General features: G+C 51.7%; 1 protein-coding gene across 1 annotated transcript in view; it reads left to right on the top strand.

Annotated features, from left to right (window-relative positions):
* The first annotated feature begins 2608 nt into the window (after positions 1 to 2608).
* LOC105569447 (dentin sialophosphoprotein) overlaps positions 2609 to 25855 on the top strand; it is a 46814-nt gene continuing 23567 nt past the window's right edge. Inside the window, exons 1-6 of the mRNA XM_012025926.1 lie at positions 2609 to 3340; positions 3933 to 4540; positions 10192 to 10279; positions 10549 to 10874; positions 11745 to 11966; positions 16442 to 16481. Coding sequence (XP_011881316.1) covers positions 2617 to 3340; positions 3933 to 4540; positions 10192 to 10279; positions 10549 to 10874; positions 11745 to 11966; positions 16442 to 16481 — 2008 coding nt within the window. The 5' untranslated portion in view covers positions 2609 to 2616. The remainder of the gene's footprint in view (positions 3341 to 3932; positions 4541 to 10191; positions 10280 to 10548; positions 10875 to 11744; positions 11967 to 16441; positions 16482 to 25855) is intronic.

The following is a 25855-nucleotide window of genomic DNA, read 5'->3' as shown; positions in this document are numbered from 1 at the left end:
ATTCGTATGGCTCAAATGTGATAAACACAAATTTGAATAAAGGACTAAGAGGCGTGGCAGGGTGTTAGTGTCTAAATATTTTATTCTAAACGTATTGCGAAAAAATAACATTTTTATATCAAAAATAATTAAGTATCTAGTTTGTACAAGTATCCATTTTAGTTGGCGCAATTTGATGACATCATTACTTTTGTAGAGACAATAAGATTTTGTTTTTCTCACAAAATATATCTAAATAATTATTATATAGTATACTTCTTGATTGGATGGCGCTTATACTTGGCGTCTTTTTTTACCTTTTTAAAAAAGATTTTTTTTAAGGTTATTAATAGCACCGCGTGTGCATGTAGGAGACATTGTACTCCCGGGTCGCGCGCGGCAACGTTTCGCGAACCTGTCGAGTGCGTGTAACGAGCCACCGCGAAACTTGCCCTCCGTACTCGAAAACACCTGTTGATCGAGGCGGGAATAATTTCGATAAATGTTTTTCGCGTTAAGAAAAAGAGGAGCTTTCCGCTGCCCTCGCGTTCACGTTGCAGCCAGAAGTGCGTAACAAGGGAGGATCTGTTTACGATCGCGCGAGAGAAAATCGTACGATCGTATCGAGAGCTGTTTGACGAGTGTAGCTAACGGGAGATTTGACATTTTTCTGTCGCGAGTGACATTTGCGAGAATGGAAAAGTGTCGAATGCAATTGTAAACCTCTTGTCAACCGATACGTTTCTACGCGGGAAAAGTGACACGGCTCGAAAATGGCAATTTTCCAGGAGAGCGATTTTACAAACTTTCCAGACGCGTGTTGCGTTAATGACTTTATCCGAATGACAAATGCAGCGGTTATCGTTTCTCCCACCACGCTGATGACGCTTTTCAGAATAAAAGCACGCACGCTCTCGAGTTGATGAAAAATTCACTATTTTTTTACTCCCGTCGCTTTCCTCGCGCAAAGGCGATATAAATGGCGAGAGGTTTATAATTGCGTTTGTCGTTTTTTTTTCCTGCTTTCGCACGTATCTTCCGCTGGCGTCGCGTAGAAATTGCATTGTTCGCGCGGCGAGATGTTCGTGCCAAGCGGAGGAGATTCGATTATTAGGAGATTTTGCGGAAATAGAGAGAACGGACGGACGTGGCGCGGCATGCGTCATGACAATAATTGCCGTGGTAACTCCAGTAGCGGATTACCCGGTTTTAACGCATTGTTTCTGCGGCATTTTGCGCGGCGCGGCGTGTGATAAGAGCCGGCGGTGAATTTCCTCGTGATATACTTCCGAGATAAGACGCCGATATAAAATCGCGTTTATCGGCTCTCCACGGGACATTGTGCCGCAAGAGTGCGTTTTTAGCTCGGCGTTTCTCTTTTTATTGCTAAAATATCGCGTCCCGCGAGAGATGCGTTTAGGGGCCGTGGGGGAAAAACGACACGCCAAAATCAAGTGTTAGGGACAAAAGTCTCTCTCTCTCTCTCTCCGATTTCATATTTATCTTTTATTTCCTTTTATATTGTTATCTCAACCACTAACTCACGTGCACTATTCACTCACGGTTTATTGTCTCGTAGTAATTTCCTACGCGGAGAGAACTTTCTCTTAAAATTCACCCTGAAAATCACGCGAGCGCGGGGCAACACGGCGTTTTGAAGAACTTTATGGGGGGGGCTTTTCGAAATTTTACCATACATTTTGCTAGCAATTACACTGCATTGTAAAACTGTAAATTTGTCTTTTGTATTTTGTATCGCGGTCTTATTTATGCGGGAGTTCTTGTAACCCTAAGGTGAAGCAATAAATTATAACTAATAATTATACTTAGTACATATTTACTAGTACAATTTCGAAACACTCGCATAAAATTCTCCGAAATGCCACGTTGTCCCACGATTACATGATTCTCAGGATAAATTGTAAGAGAAAATTCCCTCCGTGCGCGCTTTAGGTGACTTGTCCCAGAGCGTGTAATAAATAATGACTCTTATTCTCTCTCTCCCTCTCTCTCTCTCTGTTCGATCGATTGATCGAAAATCGCGACAACCGCGGCGAGAAAATTAATCAGCGATAAAGTGATTTTTTCGACTTCGCCCGCCCGCTCGCTCGCTCGCTCGCTCGGTTTCGCATGATCTGTCACGTGTCTACGTCTGCCAGGCCGCTCGGATCGGGTCCACGAGCCGAATAGCGTTTTACGTCACGCGCCAGCACGCGGTAAACAAGCAATTCGCGCATCGACGCGGGCTTGGCGTCCGGCCAAAGAACCGGCTAGCGCTACTCCCCTTGGTCTTAGGCGATTTTGCGTACAATGCGACTGGCCGGTGAATCGAATCGCGGTGCCTCGCGCCGGGCATGCGGCCATTATTTTAATTGCTCCGCTTGCCGCGAGCCGGAGTACATCCTCTCGGGATGTGGGATGCTCTCGGGGAGATTCGCGGACGACGCGCGTGTGTGCAGGGATAGGCGCTATGTCGCTGGCGCATTGCGGTAAGCGGTAGGTACGCGCTCTATTTCGCGTTCGCATCGACGTAGCCTAGCGTCGTACGTGCTGTATGGGGAAGCGCACGAGAGCGGGAGGGGCCCGACCTTGCGCGCGAGAGAGCGATAATTGGCGCCTTCTCTTTCAGCTTCCTCGATGGAGGGCACCGGTAACGACAAGCAGAACGAGTCGGACGAGTGCGACGTGAACGGGGACAACAGGAAGCAGGATGACGACGACTCGACCGGGCAGGAGGACGTCGAACGGAAGATGAAGGCGGAGGACAGGCGCGAGTCCTTGGAGAACATGAATCTGAAGAACGAGATGAAGACGCTGAAGAAGACGCTGTCGGCGGACGACGAGGAGGCCGACGAGGAGAACGAGGGCAGCAAGGAGTCCGCCGACGAGGAGGAGCGCAAGGAGGAGGCGCGGACGGACGGAGGGCCCGGCGAGAAGAAGGAGCAGGAGTCGTCCAGCGACAGCACGTCCACCAGCACCACCGACGACGAGTCCGAGACCAGTTCGGAGGACAAGACGGAGCCGTCCAAGCCGGAAACGGCCCAGACGACGCAAACGGAGGCGACCTCGCGGGAGGAGTCCAAGGAGGGCGCGTCCAAGACCGAGGACACGACGGACGACAGCGACATCGAGGATGATCTGGTCTCGGCGATCAATTACAATACCATCACCTCCCTGGCGGCGCTCAAGGATATGCTGCAGTCCTCCGGGGAGGACTCGGACGGCGTCGACAGTTTCTTTCACCATTACTTCCTGTCGCATGTAAACCGGCTGCCGTCTAGGAACCAGACGCACAGCCCGTATCCCTGGGGCAGGAGATTGTCGGAGTGCCGGGAGGAGGACGAGTACGAGACCGAGGAAGGTGAGGGGAGACGGTCGTCTCCGACAGGAGTTAATTGCCCCGCGGATCGAACCGGGTACCGCGGGCAATTACGAGGGAAGCGTGCGGTTACGAAATATAAGCTATTGCGAGGAGCTCGCGTCCAATGAGAGAGAGCTAAGATTAGCTTAGCGTGCTCGCGTTTGGCAACGCACCGCGCGAAAAGTCTCTCCACTTAGGTAACGATCGCTTAAACGTATTTATAAAGCGTTTCTCCTGTTCTTCTCCCTGGAGTCTGAGACGCGATCCTTGACCGCTCGCGAGGACGCGCTCGGCCTTGATTTATGAAACATCGCGAGTTTCCTTAATCGCGTTGCAACGAGAGCGTTTATAATCGCGCTTGTTTTTCTATTCTCGCCTTCAATAATTAATAGTAACGACCGGCTCTTAACGGCGCGCTTTTTATAATCTCGTCGCGGCGCGATGAATTTCCCCGACGTTCCAACGGGGTCACAGACGCGCCTTTGTGCCACTCCTCGACCTTGAGGGCCGTACGCGCGCGAATCGGGAATAACGAGAGCCCTGTCGCCTTTTCCACGGCGTGTACGAGTCCAGATCGCGCTGACTTTTACAGGGAAGAACGCCGACAGCCCGAGCGTCGACAGCAAGAAGGACACGTCGAAGACGCAGGTCGAGAAGACCGACAGCGCTTCCTCCAAGACGTCCAAGGCGTCGAGCCCGTCGTCCTCGGAGAATTCCAGCTCGGAGAAGATCGACGAGAAGTCACTGGCGACGTCCAGCGTGTCGGACGCGGCGAAGCCACCCTCGCCGTCGTTAACGGTGACGGCGACGACGACGACGACGGCGGCGGCGGCGGCGGCGGCGGCGACGACGGCGACGTCGCCGACGACGGGCGCGGCCGCGGCGGCGACGACGGTCTCCGGCAGATTCACCACGTCCACCGTGACGTCGCCGACGTCGACGGCGAAGCCTCCGCTGCGGAGGAGGCACACCACCGGCCCGGGCATGACCTTCCCCGCCACGGATCCCCCCTCGTATTCCACCAGCATGACCTTCTCCAGGACCAGCCCGTTGCCCAGCCCGCACTTCGACAAGCGCTTCTTCGACAGCAGCCTGATCGAGATAAAGAGCCAGGCGAGCAGCACCAGCACCCTCGACTACGACTCGACGGAGGAGGTGTGGGTGCGCAGGATGGACCTGCTGCAGGAGAGGAAACGGCGGGTGAGCTATTATCTCGAGTATTAACCCGAACGAGATATTAACGAGACGCGCCGGGAATTTCGCCGCCTAATCGAATGCGACTGGGCTTTAATGACTGCACCGTAAATGTCCGGCATTGCAGCGCGAGACCTGTTGTACCTGTTGGCGAGGTAGACAAATCTTCGCGTGTAAATCCGCGCGGTAGAAACGATCGAGTTCGCCGCTCGGGCGAAGCAGATTTAACGGGGACAAGTGTTTCATTACGGCGAAATAATGGGCGGATTAACAGAAATTACGCTCGACAAATAAAATTCATTTCCTCGCGATCCTCTTCGTGTTTTTTTTACCGTCGATTTTATTCGGTGTGTATTTAAAAAAAATAGAGGGCGCGTATTTTTTAACGAGAAACGTGTGGTAATTGCCTGAATGAATGGAATATTTCGCGCGCGAGAGACCCGCGCGGTCGCTCTGATATTATTGAACGTAATTTATTTATTTGCAAAAAAATGCGAAAAAAGCATCTTTCTCACGTCGCGCGCACTAAATCGGCGAAGCGTGCGTAAAATATGCTGTGCCGGCAAACACTCGTACGTTCGTGGACGTTTTCTTACCGCGGAGAGACGCCCAGCGCCTTCGATTGAACGAAATCGGTCGTCGTCGTCAATCATTTTCGTGCGCTATCCCTTTAAGGATCGGAGACGCGGCGACATGTGGACAATCGCGCCTCGTCGGCGTCGGCGTTCCATTTGCCCCGTCTATAATTGCACCAATTAACCAATTGCCGCGAGTGGAGGCAGTCCCGTAAATTTGTTTACAGCGACGTCCCGGCCGGGCGATTCTTGCGAAAGCGGATCGAGCGATCCCCCGTCGTTCGCGCGCGAATACCGCTCGTTGTTTCCCCGCCGATTGCGCCGCGATTATTCGTCAGTTGTACGTCAACGAAACGAAATTGGATTCTTCGTCGCCGCCCATTGTCGTCGCGTTTGCACGCGTTTCTCCGGGCGGCGCTTTATTAAAATACGCTTATTAAAACGCGCGCGCGCGCGCGTCGTTATTATTGCACAAACGGCTGAAAATTCGCGCCCCGAACATTTTCTCGACGGTGCCATCCGATCCGCTGCCTCTCTTTTTACCATCCATCGCGCCATTGTGCCCGCGGGCACAAGGTTGTTGCGTTTTTACACGCGCGTTCCTTTCGAAATCGTAAAGTAGCTCGTAAAGTCGCCAGTTCGAAGATATTCGCCGTTGGCGCGCGCAGCTTCCGCAAATAATAGGCCTAAAACTTGAGTGCAGCTTAAACGAAATATATATGTGTACAATCGATCGTAAAAAGAACTCGAGGGCTTCCGCTTCTTCCGCTCTAGAGACCCTGTGATCAGAGAGACTGGCCGTAAGGGTTCGTCAAATTCCCCGCGAGTGAGAGAGAAACGTGGACTGTCTCGCTCGCGGGAATTTGACGAACGCTTATGGCCAGTCTCTCTGATCACAGGGTCTCCGTTCTGCTCTTTCTTCTTCTCCTTCTCTTCCGAGAGGATTATCTTGGCGGGTCGGCTAACAAAGTTCCTTTCCGACGGAACAATTGGCGTATACGCGGGCAACGGTCGCGGGTTCCCGATTGTTTTCGCCGTCGACGAATGATTTTCGCGGTCGTTGATATTTTTTTCTGAAATTTCCGCGGCCGCTCGAGAGTAACGAGGGGATTATGTGTTTCTAAATGTCGTATCGTCTGCCCCAGATCTCACGATGCGGCTCTAACGTCTCACGGAAGGGGTGAGGCGAACTGGTACAAGGCTTCCTTAAGCTCTATCGATTCACTCGAAAGAGAAGTTATTACCGATACCCCGCGGGGAGGTTCTCATGACGAATAGATATTTTGACGTGTCCACCGTCCCGTGCGTGTCCTCGCCAGCGGGAAATATTGGAACACTATTAATTGGAACGACTCGAAGCGAGCACGAACGTCTTACGTCAAGGCTCGGGCACTATTTTCTACGTTTTTCCCGGGATCGCTGTACATTTCCGTCGCTTTCGTCATTTCGGTTCGCCGTGCACTGCATCGCGCTCGGACGCACTTTGCGATTCTGCCGATTTTTTTTTTCAGAGGGAATTTCTCGGCTCGTTAGAAACACCCTACACATGTACGTACGATGTTTCGAATCGATATCGATCTTCGTTGCGTCCACAGTTACATTTAACATTGACTTTCACAACGGAAAAAGAGTCCTTATCAATCTTATCGGGCTTGAGCGATATGGGAACAAAAGTTACCTCGCGCTGTGCATCGAAGAAAAATTAATTGAATGGCAACGCAATGTTTCACGTCGCATTCCAATTTTAACGGATATCATTGTGGGGAAACGCGGAGATCTGCTTATCGTCCGTCGCTAATTTTCCTGATGGGCGCAAATTTTCATCGCTCTCGACAGCGAAACAATTGTTTTCCAATGCGCGAAATTTTTTCTTGGACTCGCGAATTCCGAATTAATTCCTCGCGTCTTTACGATCTATCATAAAACTGCTCATTTCTCGTAACGTATTGATTAATTTGCACGATACAGTGACAGTAAGATAATACACGTGTACGAGTATCGACGCGTTTCAAGATAAGGAATGATCTCGCGTTTTATGATTCCACTGCTCTCAAAGAGCGCGACGCTCTCGCGAAGTTGTACAAGCTCGATGAATATTTATATCGTGTTTTCGAGCAAACTGCAATGCGCGGATCGCACGAGATTCTAAACAACATATAGAAAACGGCTAATGCGGGTCTAAGGCAGGACGTAGGTAGCCTAATACTTAAAGGTTCAACATAGGGCCAAAATTTCGACTCGGGGGAAAACGTGAATTAAACCAACAAGTTAAGCGACGTTTTGGTGAGGCCGGGCCTTAGTCGGTTAGAAATTTACTTTGATCGATTATCCCAGAATTATATACGCGCAGTTCCCATTTCTCTTTCATGTAGCGCAACTTCAGAAAACTCGGATAAATAAAATTACAAAAATAAACTGCAAGTCAAAAGGGAAAAAAAAGAGAGCGAGATAAAAATATGAAGGAAAAGCGATATTTAATTTCGCGGAGGTGCGCACGCTGTGCCAATATTGCCGCTACTGATAATTGATGTTACACTTCCGTCTTCAACGGCGCGGCTGTAGGCGGCGGCGGACTAACGATAAGAGCTTTTCACGCGTAAGAAAAGCTAGCCGTATCGCGATAAAATACCATAAAAAGAAAAATGGGTCGCCACGCGGATGATGCACCCCGATAACATCGGCGATAACGTCGTTATGGCAATTATCGGGGTATCACTGTCGTCGCGCCTGTCAATCGGGGAAAAGACGAACGTGCACGCGTCTTTGGAATTCACGGTATCCGCGCGCGCCGTCAGTCAGCGCCGAGAGATCTCGTCGGGCGCGTTTATTGTACGCTTTCTAAAAAAGCGCCGTTTCAAAGTCATGCCGCATCGATTCTCGCCGGTGCAAATATACGGCGGGCGTACGCGCGTTTTTCCGCGTTCGACTACCGGCGCATTCGATCGCGGTTTCGCCGCGACGGGTCGTAGGAGGGTCCGACTCGAGGACGCGACGCCTGGGTGGCAGGACGCATTTCGGGAACGTCGACAATCGCGGTACACGCTTATTCAGACTGGACGCGATTAGAGACCCTGTAGTCAGAGACTGGCCGTAAGAGTTGGTCAAATTCCTGCGAGGGTAGGATCGTAGAAGAGTGCGGTAGCCTACGTTGCTCTCTCGCTCGCAGGAATTTGACGAACTCTTATGGCCAGTCACTGATTACAGGGTCTCTAGACGCGATGAGCGATGAACGACGAGCGATAACCCCATGGGCGTGCAGTCTTCATAGGAAAACAGTGCGCTTTTCCCATCGCGTCTAGAGACTCTGTCATCAGAGACTGGCCAGGAGAGTTCGTCAAATTCCCGCGAGCGAGAGGGAAACACAGGCCATCTCGCTCCTCGACGACAGGTGGAGTCGTAGAAGAGCGAGGACAGCCTATGTTTTACCTCTCTCACTCGCGGGAATTTGACGAACTCATGCGGCCAGCCTCTGATTACGGGGTCTCCAATCGCGTCTAGTCTGAGCGAGCCGGCAGTCGTAGCGCGGCGCGACAGACTGCGCCGGTACCGCGAGGCGAGCGATGACCGTCTCTCGCGAAGGAGAATCGTTATCGCGATAACGGGGACCGCGTGATTAGAGGCCGGGAGATACGCCGGGGTATCCACCGCTGTCCGCGACACTCGCCACTCGACGTCGCGGGCTCGATGGCGAGCGCGAAACCCACGAGGGTACGCGTAACACCTGGGATAGGCGCGCCGTATTCGACTCGACTACCGTCGCAGGATGTCGGCGTCCCTCGGGAGGGTGCGGAAGTACTCCCTGGTGCCGTATCTGGACCGTTGCCCGGAGTACCACGGGACTTATAAGGTATTCTGCGAGAGGTGTCCCTTTGCAAAGTTAATCTCGCTCGCGCGGCTGATAAGTCCACGTCAGCCCTGGAGCAGGCGGCGAGGTTCTTTCGCAAACAGGAGAGGGAGAGGGAGGAGAGGGGGAGGAAGAGAGAGAGAGAAAGGGGTGGGGGCTGGAGATGAGAACCTCTCGAAGGTCGCCATCCTGTCGCGCCCCTCTTCGATCTCGTCTCCTATTGTGCTCCGCGGGAATTCACGTGAATGCGCATAACGAACATCTCGCCACGCGGGGCGCCTATCAATGTATCCCCTTTATGCGCTAAGCAATTTGTTATTTCGCAATTATACTTGCCGACCCGGTTAACTCCCCATTACACCCTCGCCGACGACTCGCCGCCGTCGCCGTCGTTAACGAATATACTTGTGCGAGAAATGCCGCGCGCGGGCAAACGCGGGGCGACGACGACCTCGAAAGTGCGCCTGAAATTCACCCTCGCGGCCCACCAACCCCCGCGCGTTTCCGAGCGTTCTCCTTTGCCTCGTCTCGGAAGACTCGGGGGGGATAAAAATATCAACGCCGCACGCGAATCCTCCGTAGTGGAGAGATAACGGCCGGTGGTCTCGTGCAAATCGTGGGCGAATCGCGAGGCCGAATCCCAAACCCTTTTCCTCGATAGAGGCCACGGGGACGATTACGTTGACCGGCGCGCCGCAGAGTTGACGAAGCGTGATTCACATTCTGGTGTGGACGATATGAGGTTGACCGAGTGGCGGGAATAAAAATAGATTTTAGACTTGCAAATGTTAAACGCTCCGGGAGACGCGAGCGGGACGCGAAAACGTTCGTACGCGCTGTCGGTTGGACATTTTCCAGAGCGGCTCTCTCCCCCTTTGGACGAATTCCAAAGATATTATTATTATGTAATTGGATACGCTTTATCTTGATTATCTCACTTTTTTCCCTCTAATAAATCAATGCGAGACTTCGGCCGCGTTGCACCGCGCGCCGCGGCCAGGAGGCGAGGTGCCTACGCATAAGACCGCGCGCGTAAATACAATCGCGCTATCGTGCGATTAAACAGCGATATCTAATCACGGTCTCCGCGTTCGTCTTCATTCTCTTCGCGGCTTACAATAATTCTCGCGAGCCGCTGGGGTCGCGAGGAGTCGGCTATTTTATTATATTTTTTTTTTCGGGATTCCGCGCGGACAATCCGATCGATCGTCTTCAACAAACGACTTTCTTCCTTTCAGGAGCTCGGCTCGCAGCCGCTGCCGACGATCGTGACCGAGGACACGGATAATTCCGGACATGCTTCTCAAGGTCACAGGCCACGGGCAGGTGAGTTGGTAATTGACGATCACGTACGCGCTCGTTACATTTCGCATTCTCCTCCGGGGGCACGCGAGCGACGCGAGCGTTTCGCACGGAGATTCGTATCGCGTAATTGTCATTCGTTTATCTGCCGGCCGGGAAATGAGTTCTCTCCGGTACGCAGCGAGGTGGCTTACGCAAGCGAGAGAGCCCGCGATTGTCACGTCCGAGCGCGAGGCCTGCATGCAGCCAGGTAGTTAAGCGAGAAAATATTTATGCCGCAATTTGACTTGCAGATACGTGGGGCTCGCACTCGAAGACGATCAAAAAGTCGTCCTACGGGAGCGCGCCCAGCTCGGGAAAATCGACGCCCCTGCCGCAGCCGGCCGAGCCGTCGAGCTCCTCGAGTTCCGGCAAGGGGGGCCGAAAGGCTTCCGGCACCCGGTCCGGTTCCACCAGCCGCAGCAACAGCGCGGAGCGCCGGAGAAGCGGCGGCGGCACCGATGACACCGCCAGCCCCACGAGAAAGCCGGCGCTCTTCGACGCCTTCAGACCGCGGAGCAAGTCGGACGCCAGCAAGAGGAAGCCCAGTATTATAGCTAATATGAAAAGTGCCGTTCAGGTACAAACTAGAGAACAATACACGCATTACCAGGTCTGGGAAGTAACTCGTTACTTGTAACGAAGTTACAGTTACTTTCTTTTTGCTAACTCTAACTTAACTTCGTTACTTTCTCGCCATCTGTGACTGTAACTTGGCTCAGTTACACTTTTTCGATAACTAGCGACTAATTTAATGGGTTACTTTATATATTTTTTAAACCACTGCAGATCGCATTGGGTCTTGAATTTGCGCATAAACGCCTTCATCGACGCTTTACAATTCAAATGCGGATTTGAGATTTTTATTTTCATTGCAAGAAAGCAGCTGCGAAGTGACAATTTGTTACTTTTCGAGTAACTGTAACTAGATACTTGCATAGAGTATCTTTCCCAATCCTGCGTATCACACAGCAATGAAGATGAGACGTGCGTTATAATGATTAAATTTTTCATTTTTTAATCAAGTCTTTAAATCAAGTCTTCTGTAGTAGTTTCAGTGAAATTCTGTTAAACTGTGCTGTTAAATTTAACTCACCGTGTAGTCGCTACTGTTCCTACTCAACGTGTCGTTAGCTTAATTAAACAACGGAGTTAAAAGAAACCATAAAAAGGGTTGAATAAAAGATGTAGTTGCTCTTTTAACTACAACTCGTGTTAGAATAATAAATTTTGCTACACATGAGAGTTAAAAATAACGAGATATTGAGTAGCAGCATTGGCGACTATTCAACGAGTCAAATTTAGTCGCTACAAATTGAATAGTGAAGAATTGATTAATGGAGAGATCCGCGCACATTAGACAGCTTCATACACATTGCTGTTAAGCGGACAATATATTATAATCATAATTAATAGATCACGTTGTTAATCTCATTGTACGACTGTCCAGCATTCGTTGCACAGAGGATCGCACGGAAGCTCGTCGGTGGATGTACATACGGAGAAGGATCATCATAGAGAAAGCCAGAAGGAGCAAAAGGAGAGCAAGGAGCAGGGTAGCGGACGGCCTAGAGCTGGCTCGGAAAGCAGCAGGAATCCTGTGAGCAAAGTCATGGATCTCATCAGGCACAGGAGCCACAGTGCCTTGAGCGCGGAGGACAAGCGGAAAGCGGTAAGCGGTCTCCACTACGTTCAACCACCGTTCAACCACACGCCGGCAGCAGCGGTCGCATTTGCATACGTTCATCTCGTCGACGACAAGTGCGTTTCGTATTGCGTACCGTGAAACGCAAGTAGACCTTTCTCACCTGGATACCGGCCGCGATGCAGCCTGGATATACCGCAATGCAGCGAGCAATGCAGACCCGCGCGTATCGGCGCCGCCGATTAAAAATCCCAGAGTTGTATTTCAACTGGCATTTAACGTGACATTGTTTATGCGCGCGGGCCGTTATTCAGCCTTCGATATTTGCATTCAATTTTTCACGCGTGTCGGATATGCGGACACCGAGCCGTCGGGGGGGGGGGGGAGGGTATACTTTCCGAGTCGCGGTGCGTGCGAGGTCCGTAAATCCACAGGTAGGAGCCGTCGCTCGGTCGCGTCCGAGATCCGCCTTCGTAAAGGTAGACGTCTTTTTTACCGCGCGCCATACTGAGAGTGGGCAAGCGCGTTTTCTACCTTCTCGCCGTACGACTCTCGTCCCGCGGGCGGGAGGAGGAAATTGTTACCTGTCAAGCTCGCCCGCTGAACAACACCGCGTCGTCGAGTGACGCAACGTGTAATTACAATCGCAATTAGGTATATAACCGGGCAGAAACGCGACGGTCACGAACGGTGACGTTGACGAGCGTTGCATTCGCGGCGCATCGAGACGCGTCATTTATTATTTATTTTTCATCATCATCGATAGTCGCGAAGCTGTCGAAGATAACGTTACAGGGAGATCTTATTATTACACGAAATGCACCTGCAAGGGAGCGTCGTCAATTACCTTCGTCGGCCAAACTGTACTCCACGAACAGTCGAAAGAATCTTACATAAGAAGAGAGGGGGCGGGGGGTATGCAAAGATATTGTTGAAAAGCGATGAGACACGAGAGACGCAGGGCGTAGATCGATTTCCCTTTAATCCGTTCGCGCTCGAGCGGCGTTTACTACTCGCAGCCATTGAAGGTAACGCAATTTACGCTTGACGAATGAATTTCAATCTCGTTCACCTTCAGTGGCTTGTTGAAGTAGCGAGAACGGGTAAAAACGAACTGGCCGAAACGTTATCGGTCCGTTGTCACGTCTGCCACATAGCGCGTGACGTTCCTTCCCTTCTTCCTCGTCTTATCAACCTCGCTTCGGGGGGCATGTGCCGTTAAGATCTACTTGTTGGCAGAGGCGGCTCGGACGGGGAGAGATACTATTTGCCCAAGACGATTAACGCGACACACAAATGCGCTCCATACGGACGCTCCCGTGACATCTGCTCGAGTAATTATCGCGGGCGAGAGAGACGTCTCCTCTTCACGCGCCGCGAAGATGACTCGGCGTGATCGGGTCCGCGGCGGTTCCTCGGGAACAGGTGTTGCCGTGGTTGCTCGCGAACGGGCCCAACGTGTGCAGTCGAGCACGGTCGCTGCTAGTGGGAGGTAGCGCTTTTCGTGCGTACGCGTGTCACGCGGCGAGAGTGAGAGAGAGAGAGAGAGAGAGAGAGAGAGAGGGGGACGGACGGGAAAGAAAGCGAGTGAGACACGTTTGCTCACCCAGTGACTCGCCGCTTATTCACGTCGAATATGTAACGAAAGGAATATGTAACGAAAGGAAAAGGGGGGAAAAGAAAAGGAAGAGCGCGCGCCCGTCACTTTTTCGCGACAGAGTGCGTGTGGACCGCGCGACTACGCGGACCGAAGAGAGCCGGCCGGGGTGCGTGATCGGCCGACGTCGACTGGGAAATTAACCGACACAATTGTTTGGCGAACGAGCGCACGTTTCTCGCGAGTGAGGCAACACGCGGGTCCCCTACGAGGAAAGCTCTGCCGCCGAAAGCCCGGCCGCCCAGGAACCCCCGCGCGACACGTGCTCTCCTCTCGCGCGATTCATGGAAACGTTCCTCGCGCGTCGCGTTACGAGATATCGCGGAATCGCTGAGGCGGAGCTCGCGGAGGTGCGACGGCGACGGCGAGAAGATCCGCGCGGGATCCCGGGGAGATTTACGATCCCCGCGACCTAGATGAGACGATCTAGATTAGGCTGCCCCGACGATCCTCTCGCCGTCGCGCCGCCGAGTTTCGCTCATCCGCAAAACGCTCGGTGTCACGTCGGGTTACCGACAATACGAAATTTGCAATGGAAACTCCTCGGGCCTGTTTACGGCACGCTCCGCTCCGCGAATCGCGATAACAGTGTGCTCCCGTGCTAACCGACCATCTCGGATAAACACCACGTGTCGGAATTCCGTCGTCGGCGACCGACGCGCGGAAAAGAAAAGGCGACCTCCTCGAAAAACAACGCGTTGAAATTCCATCGACGCGGCACGTCGAAGCGCGTCGTTCGCGCCTTCGCTCTTTATTTTTTTCCTCCACGCTGTTAAACGCCGAACAATAGGGAATTAATTTATTTAAAAAAAATGCATATAGAATTCAACGTTACGGCTCGAATCGAGTGAGTTGTTTGGAAAGTCGCTTGTTAAAAGTTTTGTCGTCCGAGAGATTATTGCTAGGCTGAAAAATAAGTAGGGGGAAAAAAAAAGGAACGCTATCGCTCGCGTTTGTTTGTAAGACGAGGTGCTCCAGCGATAGCCGACACAATGTGCGCTGCACCTGCGGCATATGGGTCACATTGTGTTAGTAATCGTCCTGTCTTTATCGCGCAGACAACGCGTCACGACGCGTAGTTTACGTCGCGCTGCCGTGCGGGGCTAATTATCTTCGGGCGCGCAATACCGCGAGAACCCCGAGGGCGGGAAGGGCGGGAAGGGCGGTAGAGCTTTCGTCGATCGGCCCACAGTAGATCGGCGTCTGCGCCGATGCGCACGTGGCGGGTCTTATGTAAAGAAAAAAAAACCCGTAATTAGGAAAATTACGACGGACAAGGCCGTTGACGTGGACGGCGCGATCGGTGATGCGGATCGGCGGCGGCGGATAAGTGGTGGATCGATCCCCGAAGATGTCTTCGTACTTCCGGTGGATAAAGAGCGGCAAGAAGGACGACGCGTTCGGCGCGAAGCCGAGGAGCCGCTCCCTGGACGCGAAGAGCCTCGAGGCGTCCGGCATTCGGCTGATTTTGCAAAACGTACTTATCGCCTGGACCCTCTTCTACCCCAGACCGTTCGCTCCCGACGCGCCGGAGGCGTCTTACCTCCGGCGAAAACTGTACGCCGCTGTTCGTTGAGATTGCAGACGGAAACGCGTGATTGTCCGTAGTCTAGATTGAAAGGAATCGAGATTGAAAGGGATCTAGATTGAAAGGAAACGTTCTCTCGGATGTACGGAAGACTGACGTTCGCGCGTGATCGTCAAACCCAGGAAGAGCGTTATTGGGTCGCCCCAGAAATAATGCGGATACAAAAGGGAGCTTGATTGATTCTTCGGGCTTGGAACTTAAACACCTTTTGTCGCTGGGAATTCGCAGTTGCGAAGTCAAAGGCGGAATTCAAAGTCCCGCCGAGACGGGAAGAAGGACGCAAATGTGACGGTGGAAAACACAGGGCAAAATTATATCACCCTTAGGTGTTGGCATAACTTTCGTCAAAGTGCGTCGAATGTGCTACAAATTTTACAGTAGACACCTGCACCCACAGAAAAAATTTCCGGATTCAGCGCTGTTACACTTGAATGCGTCATAAAATAGGGTCGATGTAGCGCCAATCATATTTATTGTAGAGAAAGGAATATTTTAATCTTGAATGAAAAGTTCTAAAATCTAGAATCGCCTTTTGCCGAATATCGCGGTGCCAACTTCGTGCGCCGTAAGATGGAGGGAAAATTTACTCTAAACGCAAGAATAGATAAAGTTACTCTTGTCTCAATATAGTAAGTCAATCTTTTTTCAATTCCATAGAGGAGAATCAGAATTATTGATTTTATTTTGACATTGTCTTAATTTTATGCTAAATGAGGTTGCGGGAAATATAAATGCGTCAAGGATATTTGCTGTCTCGGTAACAGAAATTCTTTCTGAGAGTGTGTGGGTGCATCTCGAAGTACACCATAATTTTTCAAGTTTTCATTCGTGTACCTTAAAACCCAGTTATGCTGAAAAACTCGAAAGGATTCGTGATATAATTTTGCCCGGTGCTGTATACGTCGGATTAAATTTGCAACGTCCGACTTTTCGTTTTATCTCGAAAGTATCCCCGGAAAAGATCCCCGGCCTCGCTTTGCTACTCGCGAGACGACCCGTGTATCTCGCGGATAATCGTGGAAGTGTTTAAAATAATTTGCACCGCGAGGTTTCGCGACACTTGCGCGTCGCGAAGATTTCTCCGGCGTCGCAATTTCAATAAACAGGAATGTATTTGCGTAGCCAATAGACCCGGCATGGAAATCGCGGGACATTTCGCGACCGCTGTCAGGCGCGTACGAATGAAAAATTGCGCGCGTCACCGTAAAACACACTTGATGCGCCACGACTGACGTTCCGTTTATTTTTCTGTTACAGAGAGCGGCGGTGCAGCATCAGGCGCAAGCAGCGTCGCAGAGTAAGTAGCTACCATAGTTAAACTAAGGTCTGTTTAATCTCATTGTTTGGGAAAAGGCGTAGATAACGCAGCCGGCAGATAAGAGCCGCGGATCTGCGCGATCTATTTTTATTCGGGCGGGGGAGGGTTTGTCGCAAGGCGTCATTGAGCTATTTCTTCAGCTGTTAGCGCGGGGATGCACATGGAATATTAATTTCTCGCTCTCGGTCTCGAGGGAGGAGAGCCGGAGCGTTATCTCTCGCGCGCGAGCGCCCGTTCGCGACAGATGCTGTCATCTGGTCGCCGAGCGTGTCACGTCGGTAATTCGACATCGAATTACTCGTGTCGATATTACGTCTCCAATTTTACAAAAATAGCTGGACACTTGACGATTTGCTGCAAATCTTACATTTATTTATTGAGGCCCTCGCAGTTGGAAAGTGACAGAGAACGAATTAAACTAAGCTTAAAGTTGAGCGACGCTGGTGAAATTAGGTCTCAGGGCTTGGTTCGTTCTTTGTCTCTTCCCAACTGTTACTTCAGAAAGAGATAAATATGAATTATACTAAGATTAGAGTTGAGCGACGTTCGGTAGAAATCGGGCCTTAGGTCCGGTTTCATCAGTGTTGTTTAGGCCCGGTCTACAATGAGTCGCAACTGTATGTTGATCCTTTTCCTTTCTGGGTGGAAAAAAAAGGACCGACATATAGTTCCGACTTCTGACTAACGACTAACGACTCATTGTAGACCGGGCCTTAACTTTAAGTTTTGCTCGATTCGTTCTTCGTCTCCAACTGTTACTTTAGAAAGAAACAAACGTGAATGAAGCCACGAAAAAACCACAACTAGCCGTCTATCGGTACAGAATCTCGCGAACGCGGGTCGCCGCCGGGGTTCGCCGTGTCTCGCGCCGATGGCGCGAGGATGCCCTCAGCCGGACCGGCCGGCGGCGCGGCGCGGCGCGGCGCGACGGCGCGAGAGGCGCGACGCGGCTGCCAGTGCACGACGCACGTTTCAGTAGCGGCACGGCGGTACGCGACGATCGATGGCCCGCGAGACTCGAAATCTGACGGCGGCCGCCGGCTCGCGGCACACTCGCCTCGCACCGCAGCACCGATACCGCGCGTCCACGTGACTCCGCGCGTCCCCTTCGCCGCACCGGCGCGGTACGGCGCGGCGCGGCGCGCACCGACGACGTCGTCGGCGACGACGACGATAAACAACGGCGGCGCGCGCGGTTCCCCGCGCGTACGTACGTAAACACAGCGGCGGCGGCGCGCGCGCGTCGCGAGCGCCCGCCGCGAGTGTGTTAGTGGGTTAGTGCGGCCACGTTCGGCGAAGGTCGGGCCACTCTTCGATGAGCCCTGCGGCACGCCGGCTACGCCGGTCGCCCCCGTTGACGTTCGCGCGACGTTACATGTGACATTGGCCGACGCGCAAGGTGCGGTCTCCGTTCTCCAGCCTCTCCTGCTCCCCGCTTGCCGGGCGCGAAGGGCGAGCGTCCTCGCGCGCGAAGACGAGGGTCGAGGCGTGCGCGAGCCTCCTCTCTGTCTCTCTCTTTCTCTCTCGCCGTCTCACGTGTCCGTCGTTTGCCCGAGAGAAACAAAAATTGCGTACGCGAGAGATAAGAGGCGAGAGAAAGACGGCGAAAGAGGCGGAGGAAAGACTAGGCGGATAACATTCGCGTCGTCTTTCGTAAGTATTCGTGCTCCTCGCCTCCTCGCGTCGCGTCGCCGCGGTTTATCGCCTTTTCGTTATCGTCACCTTAAACGGAGCCGAGCGTAAAGTCCATTCCTCGGAATACCAGCGACGCCGTCGGAGATCCCACCATGCACGATATATTTCTTCGTCTGCGCGTTCCCTCGTTTTTTTCTCTCTCCCCCTCCCCCTCGCCCCTCGCCCCGTTCTTTTCGCCGCGTTGTTACGTAACCGGACCGCCGAACGCGAATTTTTATCGCTCGAGAGCGGCGTGAGTCACGGCGGAGCCTCTACCGCGTCAACTACGTTGTTTTCGAGCGGCCGTTCGCGCCCTCGTCGCGATTTGTGTCCCTCGCTCGCTCGGCCCGGGACGAGACGCGGCTAATTGCTGCCGAGCGTTGGTAGGGTCGAGGGGGGCGAGGACGAGTGTCGCGGCGGAGAGCTCCCGGATAGGCTCCCGGGGTCCTCCGAGGCGCAATTAAAAGTCTCCTTTCGCTCGCGCCCGGCCGCCGCTTTCGGCGATTATATAGGTCGCCGGGAGGGAAAAGGAAGGTCATCCCTTTTTACGTATGAGAGAGGCGTAATATGAGCGCGCGCGCACTCGCGCTCACACTCGTTCACGCTCGCACGGTCCGCGCGAGGAAGCGATACGAGGCGCGAGCTCGCGTTGCGTGCGGCGTGGCTCCGATTCTGTCGGCGCGGCGCGTCGATGTGTGCAGACCGGAGGGTCTCTTCGCCGGCCTTGAGGAGAAACCGGTCTCTCCGGGAGAGATTCGTGCATCGATTGTTCCATGTTTGGAACCGGAAACGCCGCGCGTCACGCCGCGGCGGAGGAGTCTCTCGATCGGCGAGAATATTGACGAGCGTCGCCGTGCGAACCTAGAAGGGAGAGCTGAGTGTGTGTGTGTGTGTGTGTGTGTGTGTGTGTGTGTGAGAAAGAGAGGGAAGAGAGAGAGAGAGAGGGCTTGTTAATATTTTAGGGCGAAATTGCTTAGGAGTTTCGTCTCGTTTTCCCTCTTCCCACTCTCTCTCTTTCTTTTCCTTTTCTCGCGTCTCCGCAATTTCCATCATAATCGTTGGACGCTCGATAAGAATGCGGGCTTCGATAACGCCGCGTGGACGAGCCGGGCGCGGACCGAGCGACGCGACGGCTTTAAACTCGCGGCGAGTAAACACCGCGGCGTGTCGGGTGTCGTGAATTTTTACCGAGCGAGATCAGTCCGCGTCCCCTTCCCGCCTTGCGTTCAGATCGAATCTGAAAAGGACGGGGGGGAGGAAAGATTCTGAATGAGACAGCGCGACAAAGACTGGATTCTATTACGTAAGCCTAGTCTTCCATCGATCACTCGTCGCGCGGGATACCGTAAGAGAGACGGAATCGCGCGATATTTTCTCGCGACGCGTCGTGATTTGACGACAATAACGCGCCTAGCGGATTACTGCACGGTCGCCGGATAACGCCGCGAGACGGAGGGACTATTTACAAACAGTTTAGTCGCCGCTTATTCCCGTCCACGTACACATTTTCATGATCGATTGTGCCCGGGTACGAGAGTCGCAGCTCGAGACCAGCGCCCGCGTTCCGTGTCTGGAATAATCTCGCGCGAGAAAATATTATCGCGCGGAGAGTATTTTTTTCCCCGCCCGGGGAGACCACGTCGTTCGGCGTATCGAACAGCGCGCGTTTTGTGGAAACTCGCCTTCTCTCTCGTACGAAAAACTCGTTTTACTTACGAGCGTTATGCGGGGTCTACAATAAAAGTCGCAGAGTCGCAGTCGTAAGAATAATCGAGTATAATTGGTTAATTCAATCAGACAAATAAGAATTAACCAATCATAGTCGACTATTCTTACGACTACGACTTTACGACTTCCATGTAGACGAGGCTTTACCGTGCTTCTTGAACTTGGAACAATCGCGCCACTGGCGAAACAATTTGTATTTGAACGTGTTAAGGCGTTAGCGCGTTTCGCCTAACGAGACGTAACGCTAAGCAAGTAATTATTGTTAATTTCCGGTGGGCTCGAGGCGAGTGAGGAATCCCCGCGGATTTGTTAGTCCGAGCTTCACGGGTGTTTGCTAAATTAAATTAGGTGCGCTACGCGTTCCCGAGATATCCAGATACGCTACGCGGTCTTCCGTGGCTCAAGGTCTTCGCACCGAGCCGTCTCGTGCCTTTTCATATTTTACGTTCGGACACTCGGTACCTCCGCACCTTCAGTGTTCGCGGGGAGAAGTAGAAGCGGACCTCCCGCAAATCCGCCGGGGAGATTTTCCGCCCCCCCCCCCTTTTCGGCTTTTCGAGACGTTCGCCACTCGGCAGACGAATCGGAGCGCGAACAGAAAGGATACCGAGACAATATTATTTGGGAAAAATGGGATAAACTCTTATCAGCATTGTGCACTGATAAAAAAATGTCCTAATAAAAAAAATATGTTACTTAAGAAAATTATTCATTAGGTGGCTCCTAATAGCTTATTAACTCAAATGAAAAAAATAAACAAATGAAAACATGCATTGCTTTAATTTAAGTATTTATTAAATATCAAAGAATAGATAAATTTGAATTAAAATTTTCTTTCAATTCTATAAAATGTTTACTAAGATGTAATTTTCACCGCGAAGAAAAATTGGATTTCTTATTTGACAAAAACGGCGATTTTATTTAATAAATAGTCTTCTATATCTCACGAAATCTTATATCTGAATGTAGAAAATGTAACGATTTAAATTAATTCACTTAATATAATACATAGACTTACTGGAAATTTGATATTTTTATTTAAAATAGAATAAATATTTACTTCAGTAACAAGAAATAATTTTAAGTAAGTCTATTTACTTGGTTTACAAAAATGTTCTTGTCAGTGTACGAACATCTCAGTAGAATGTGCCACTTTGCCCTGGGGAAGGAGCCGCTTAAAATAAGTTTTCATTAAAGACATGATTTTTAAACGGTTCGGTTTTATGTCAAAGCAAAGATCCGGCGTTGACACAGTCTCGACCAAAGTGTCGCGTGGCTCCTTTCTGTTCTCGCTTAAACGGAGACGCTCCTCGATTTCTTAACATTAAATTCCTGTTACGCACGGACGTTTTCCAGAAAAGCGCGGGTGACGTCCATCCACGTGGATTTTATCGCGGCGCGCAACTCCCCTTCAAAGAGTGGGTTTGACATTTTTTTTCTCTAATCCAAGTCGCGTACTCGTACGCATTTGCATACAAACGACACGTACGTGCGCGTCTGCGACCCGAAGACACGCGTGTACCGGGATTGTTTTCGAGGAAGTCTCGATTGAACTATCCTCAAGGTTGCGAGGACGGCGCACCGCCGATACTCCCGCGTGAATATTTCATTCGCCGCTCGCGCGTTTCGCTTATCGCGCGTCGCGAAAAACCCGATATTAACGTCGCCGTTTAACGAGATAAACGAGGCGTATGCCCTGGCCGCGCGGTGCCCGGCTGCGAGTCAGCAATTTCGTGCGACGTTGATGCTGATCTGGTTTTTTTCTCTTTCTTCCCTCCTCGAGTCAGTCGATCGCATTTTAAGGCCGGTTCCACGTTAGTCGCATCGTAGCGTCGCAAGGGTCGTAGGCTGGTTCTAATTCAACGCTGATTGATCGAATCTACGATTCGCGACGCTCGCGACGCTACGATGTGATCAATGTGGTAGAGCCGGCCTTAACGCGACGTCCGCGCGAGGCGCGCCGTTCTTTTTATCAGCCCGCGAATTTCCGTTCTAATTGGACCCCGGGATTCGCTGTCGATACCGCCCGCTCTCGACCGAGACTACAATTTCTTCGTACGTCGTCTCTCGACAGCTGGAGGGCCGGTCTGCGGATCGATACGACCCAGTTTCTCTCACCCTCGACCTCGAAATTCGTCGTTTCGGCGACCCGTTTCTAGAAATCGGGGGCATTGCCGTATTACGCAGCGATATTGCCAAGTTGCCGGAAAGCCGCTCGTAACCGGGGTAAATCCTGAGGTGAGGAACTCGCCGACGGTGGCGGTGGTACCGCGGGACCTTTAAAGGTCCACGGAATAAATTACAACTGGCGCTCGCACAATAGACGTCACGCGTCAAGTGGGCAGTTCCGACCCTTCTGTGAACACGTATGAAGTTCCAACTCGTCCCGTCAAGTGGTCCATTCTTTTGTCTGTCTTTTGAACGAATGTACCTGCGCGATTTTTGCAAGTGCGATCAAGTATTTTGCCAAGAAGGGCGAGGGGTGAACCGCTGATCGTGTACGCCAATGCTTACTAATGCCTCGTGGGCATTACTTAATCTTTTTAAAGTCTTTATAATGCCCCAGCAAGGCCAAATAACACCCACTAATGCCCCGCTCTCTAAAAATCAATCGGTGGATCATCACTGAAAACAGTGAATAGTCACTGGTTTGCAGTTGTAAGTATACCACTGCGATTTTCAGTGGTGTACTTACAACTGCAAATCAGTGACTATTCACTGTTTTCAGTGATGATCCACCGATTGACTTTTAGAGAGCAAAAATGCCTAGCAAAGGCCTGGCGCCCACGATGTCATAAGACTTGGTCCAAGTTCTAGTTTCGAGAAACTTTTATGGAATAGCTGCAAGTTGATTGGTTACATATCTCTTCAGACTAGCACTTGGACCAATTTCTAGGATCGTGGACGCACGCCTCAATGCCCCGAAATCTGTACACCACAATGCCCTCAGCGGTTTACCCCTCGGCACGTCGGCGAAAGATATTCACACCGCTATGCAAAATGAGCCCATGAATAATCCATTCTTGACAAAATATTTGTTCACGCATCTCCAGCTTATCTATTTTTCACAAAAACACCCAGATTGGAAGATTTATAAGAAATGAGCCGTTTGATGGAGCCTCACATGTGTTTCAGTAGAAGGATCGGGAACTTTCCACTCGCTGCGCGAGTGCCGTTCGTACTTCATTTCGAGAACTTCGCAAACGGTGATAACAGTCGCGTGATACACACGGCGAAGAGTCGTTTCTGGCTCTTTAATAATTGGTGCCGGCACTGACTGCTTCCGCTAATCACGCAATCAGTCTCGTGTCATAAACGCTTCCTCCCGAGTCCTAATTTTCTTGTGGCGTACGCGCCACCGCGTGTCATCTGACTTTCCTTCGGGGGACTCGGCCGCTCGAACGCAGAGTGTCTTCGTTACGTATCGACGCCGCGTTTACGCAACGCGATTATCGTGACATAATCGTTGAATCACACCAGAGAAATAGAAAAGAAAGAGGGAGGGAGAAGCTGCAGGAAAATTTGCATTACTGCGACAATCGTTATCGTCGCGCTCGTACGCGGTCTATTTTTAACGAACGTCGTATTTCGGGAGGGACATTTTAATGGAACATCTAACAAAGATCTAAATATCGCCCGTCGAAAACGCTCGTCGCGAGAACTCGGCTCTTTCGGGGGGCGGGGGGAGGGGTTTATTAAAAGTTTGTTCCCTCTGCCAGAATTTAATTGGCATCGGACATGTGACTCCCGTTTTCTTCCTGTCCGATTCTCGGTTCGATTGACGTAACACACGGCCGGCTCCCGGCTCGGATTTTCGACGCGCAGATAGATATCATTAGCATAGAGAGCCCATTAGCGCCGAGCTCCGCGAGTAAACTCGTACACGCGGCGAATGAAAGAGATGTATTGTCGTACCTCTTTTACGTTTTCATACAACTTCGTATTAAAAATTTTTGTCGCGAGTTACCGGAACCGACACCTTTTCTCTCGCGCAAATAACAACAGCACTTCCCGAGTCGAAATTTTTGGCCCTATATTGAACCTTTAATTCTATTATGTAGTATGACTTAGAACAGTAAAAGAGGTCGAACTGCAAGTACAAAATTTGCTCCTACTGTAAAACCGATAGCGTCGGAAATTTTTGCCAATTTGGCATCAAAGTAGATCCTTTTAAGTAGGAACTAAAGTAAATTTTTGGAATTGAAGATTCAAGGGGGGGAGTAAAAAAGTATAATGTCATCAAAGTAGGTTATTGCTGGTCCACGTAGGTGTAAATTGTCCTTAAATGTGTCAAAATAGTACCAAAATGTCGACTCGGGTTTGCAACTTTTTTATCTCCGCTTCGTATTATTCGCGAGAAAAGCGGAATATTCAAGTAACCGCGATTTCTGTTGGCGAGGCAATAATCATCGCGCGGCGAACTTGGGGTAAACGGAAAGAAGATTTATCGATCAGATATCGTTTAACAGACAGACGCAACGTATGGCACTTTCATCCGCCTCGCTCGAGCGGTTTTTCTCAAATCTTTAAAGCCCAGCGCCGAGTTTCACTTACATCATTACGCGGAAGTGGGGAAACGATCGTGGTGTATGCATAATGCGAACGGACGATAACGAGGGTCGGGGACTTGGCGGCGAATCGTCGAGGAAGACGTCCCGATGAAACGGCGAAGCGCCGTCGCTCCCCTTCCGTCCCCCAACCCCCCCGCGTCCGCCCCGCGCGTAATAAACGGCGGTTACGCGCTCGCGGCGCGGAATTACTTGACACGCCGTTCCTCCGCAGATCCATTCCGCTCCCCGCGACACCGATGAACGGCTGCGGAACTTGAGCGGCCGCTTCCGCGACGGGTGAGATATCAGGAGTCATTGTTCGCGCGCGTACGCGCATTGTCCGTCTCGTGAAATGCACGGAATAAGCCACCTATTGTCCCATCATCATCACGGCACCGACAATGGCGGCGACACAAGAAGCACCATCTCCTCCTCCGCGTCGTCCGACATTCGGAGCCAGGACACGAGGTTCCTGCACGAGCTGTTGAACCAGAAGCAACCGCAGCAGCAGCACGACAGCAGGCTCTACCTGCACGAGCGGCATGTGTCCCGCGGCTCGGTCAGCTCCGCGCATTCTTACGGCTCCTCGTCCTACGGCTCGTCCTATGGCTCCAACTCGTCCAACCATCAGCAGTCCGTGTACCACACGGTCCACGGCAACATTCATCATCATCCCCTTCACCACCACCACCACCACCACCAGCAGTATCACCATCGGGCGGCGAGCACCGGTAAGGCGTCACCGACCTCCCCCAGTCCGACCAACGAGCATGAGAGGCAGCACCATCATCATCACAGCATCCAGGAGATGATACGGCATTTCGGCCGGCGGCTGGGACACATCAGGCGACAGAGCGAGAGCCACGAGAGCCCGAAGAGACGCGGGGAGGACTTCAGGAGCAGGAGCCAGAGCCTGGACGGCGGCGCCAGGCATCACCCCGCCGTCGGCCCGCAGGAGTCCGACTGCGAGACCACCTACAGGATATACGAAAGCATACTCAGGCAAGGTAACGCGAGCGAACGCGACCGAATCCCAGTTCGACGGCGCTCGTCGGCCCCGCCGAATCTCCCCGGTGAACCCCGCGCCCTGCGGCTAGCAAACATAATTATTTTGCACAGCGAGACTCGCCGGAGACTACCGAGACTGCGGTCGGTGCTTTATTGTTAATGTGATTCTTTTTTTTAATTAACGAGGGGCAAGCTGCTGAAAGCATTGCGGTGTACGGATTTGCGACATTACTAGGCATCGTTTGGACATTAGCGGGTGTTATTTGGCCTTGCTGGGACGTTATAAAGAATCTGAAAAGATAATAAGAGATGAAGTACACTGCAAATCTAAGTGTGTAAATCATGAAGCCTTTTTAACGCAGTTATATGCGCTATGTTTACGATTTTACACAC

This window comes from Vollenhovia emeryi, unplaced genomic scaffold (assembly GCF_000949405.1).
Source record: "Vollenhovia emeryi isolate VEMERY1.0 unplaced genomic scaffold, V.emery_V1.0 DF939124.1, whole genome shotgun sequence".
Lineage (NCBI taxonomy): Eukaryota > Metazoa > Arthropoda > Insecta > Hymenoptera > Formicidae > Vollenhovia > Vollenhovia emeryi.
This window is presented reverse-complemented; position numbering and strand designations above follow the sequence as displayed.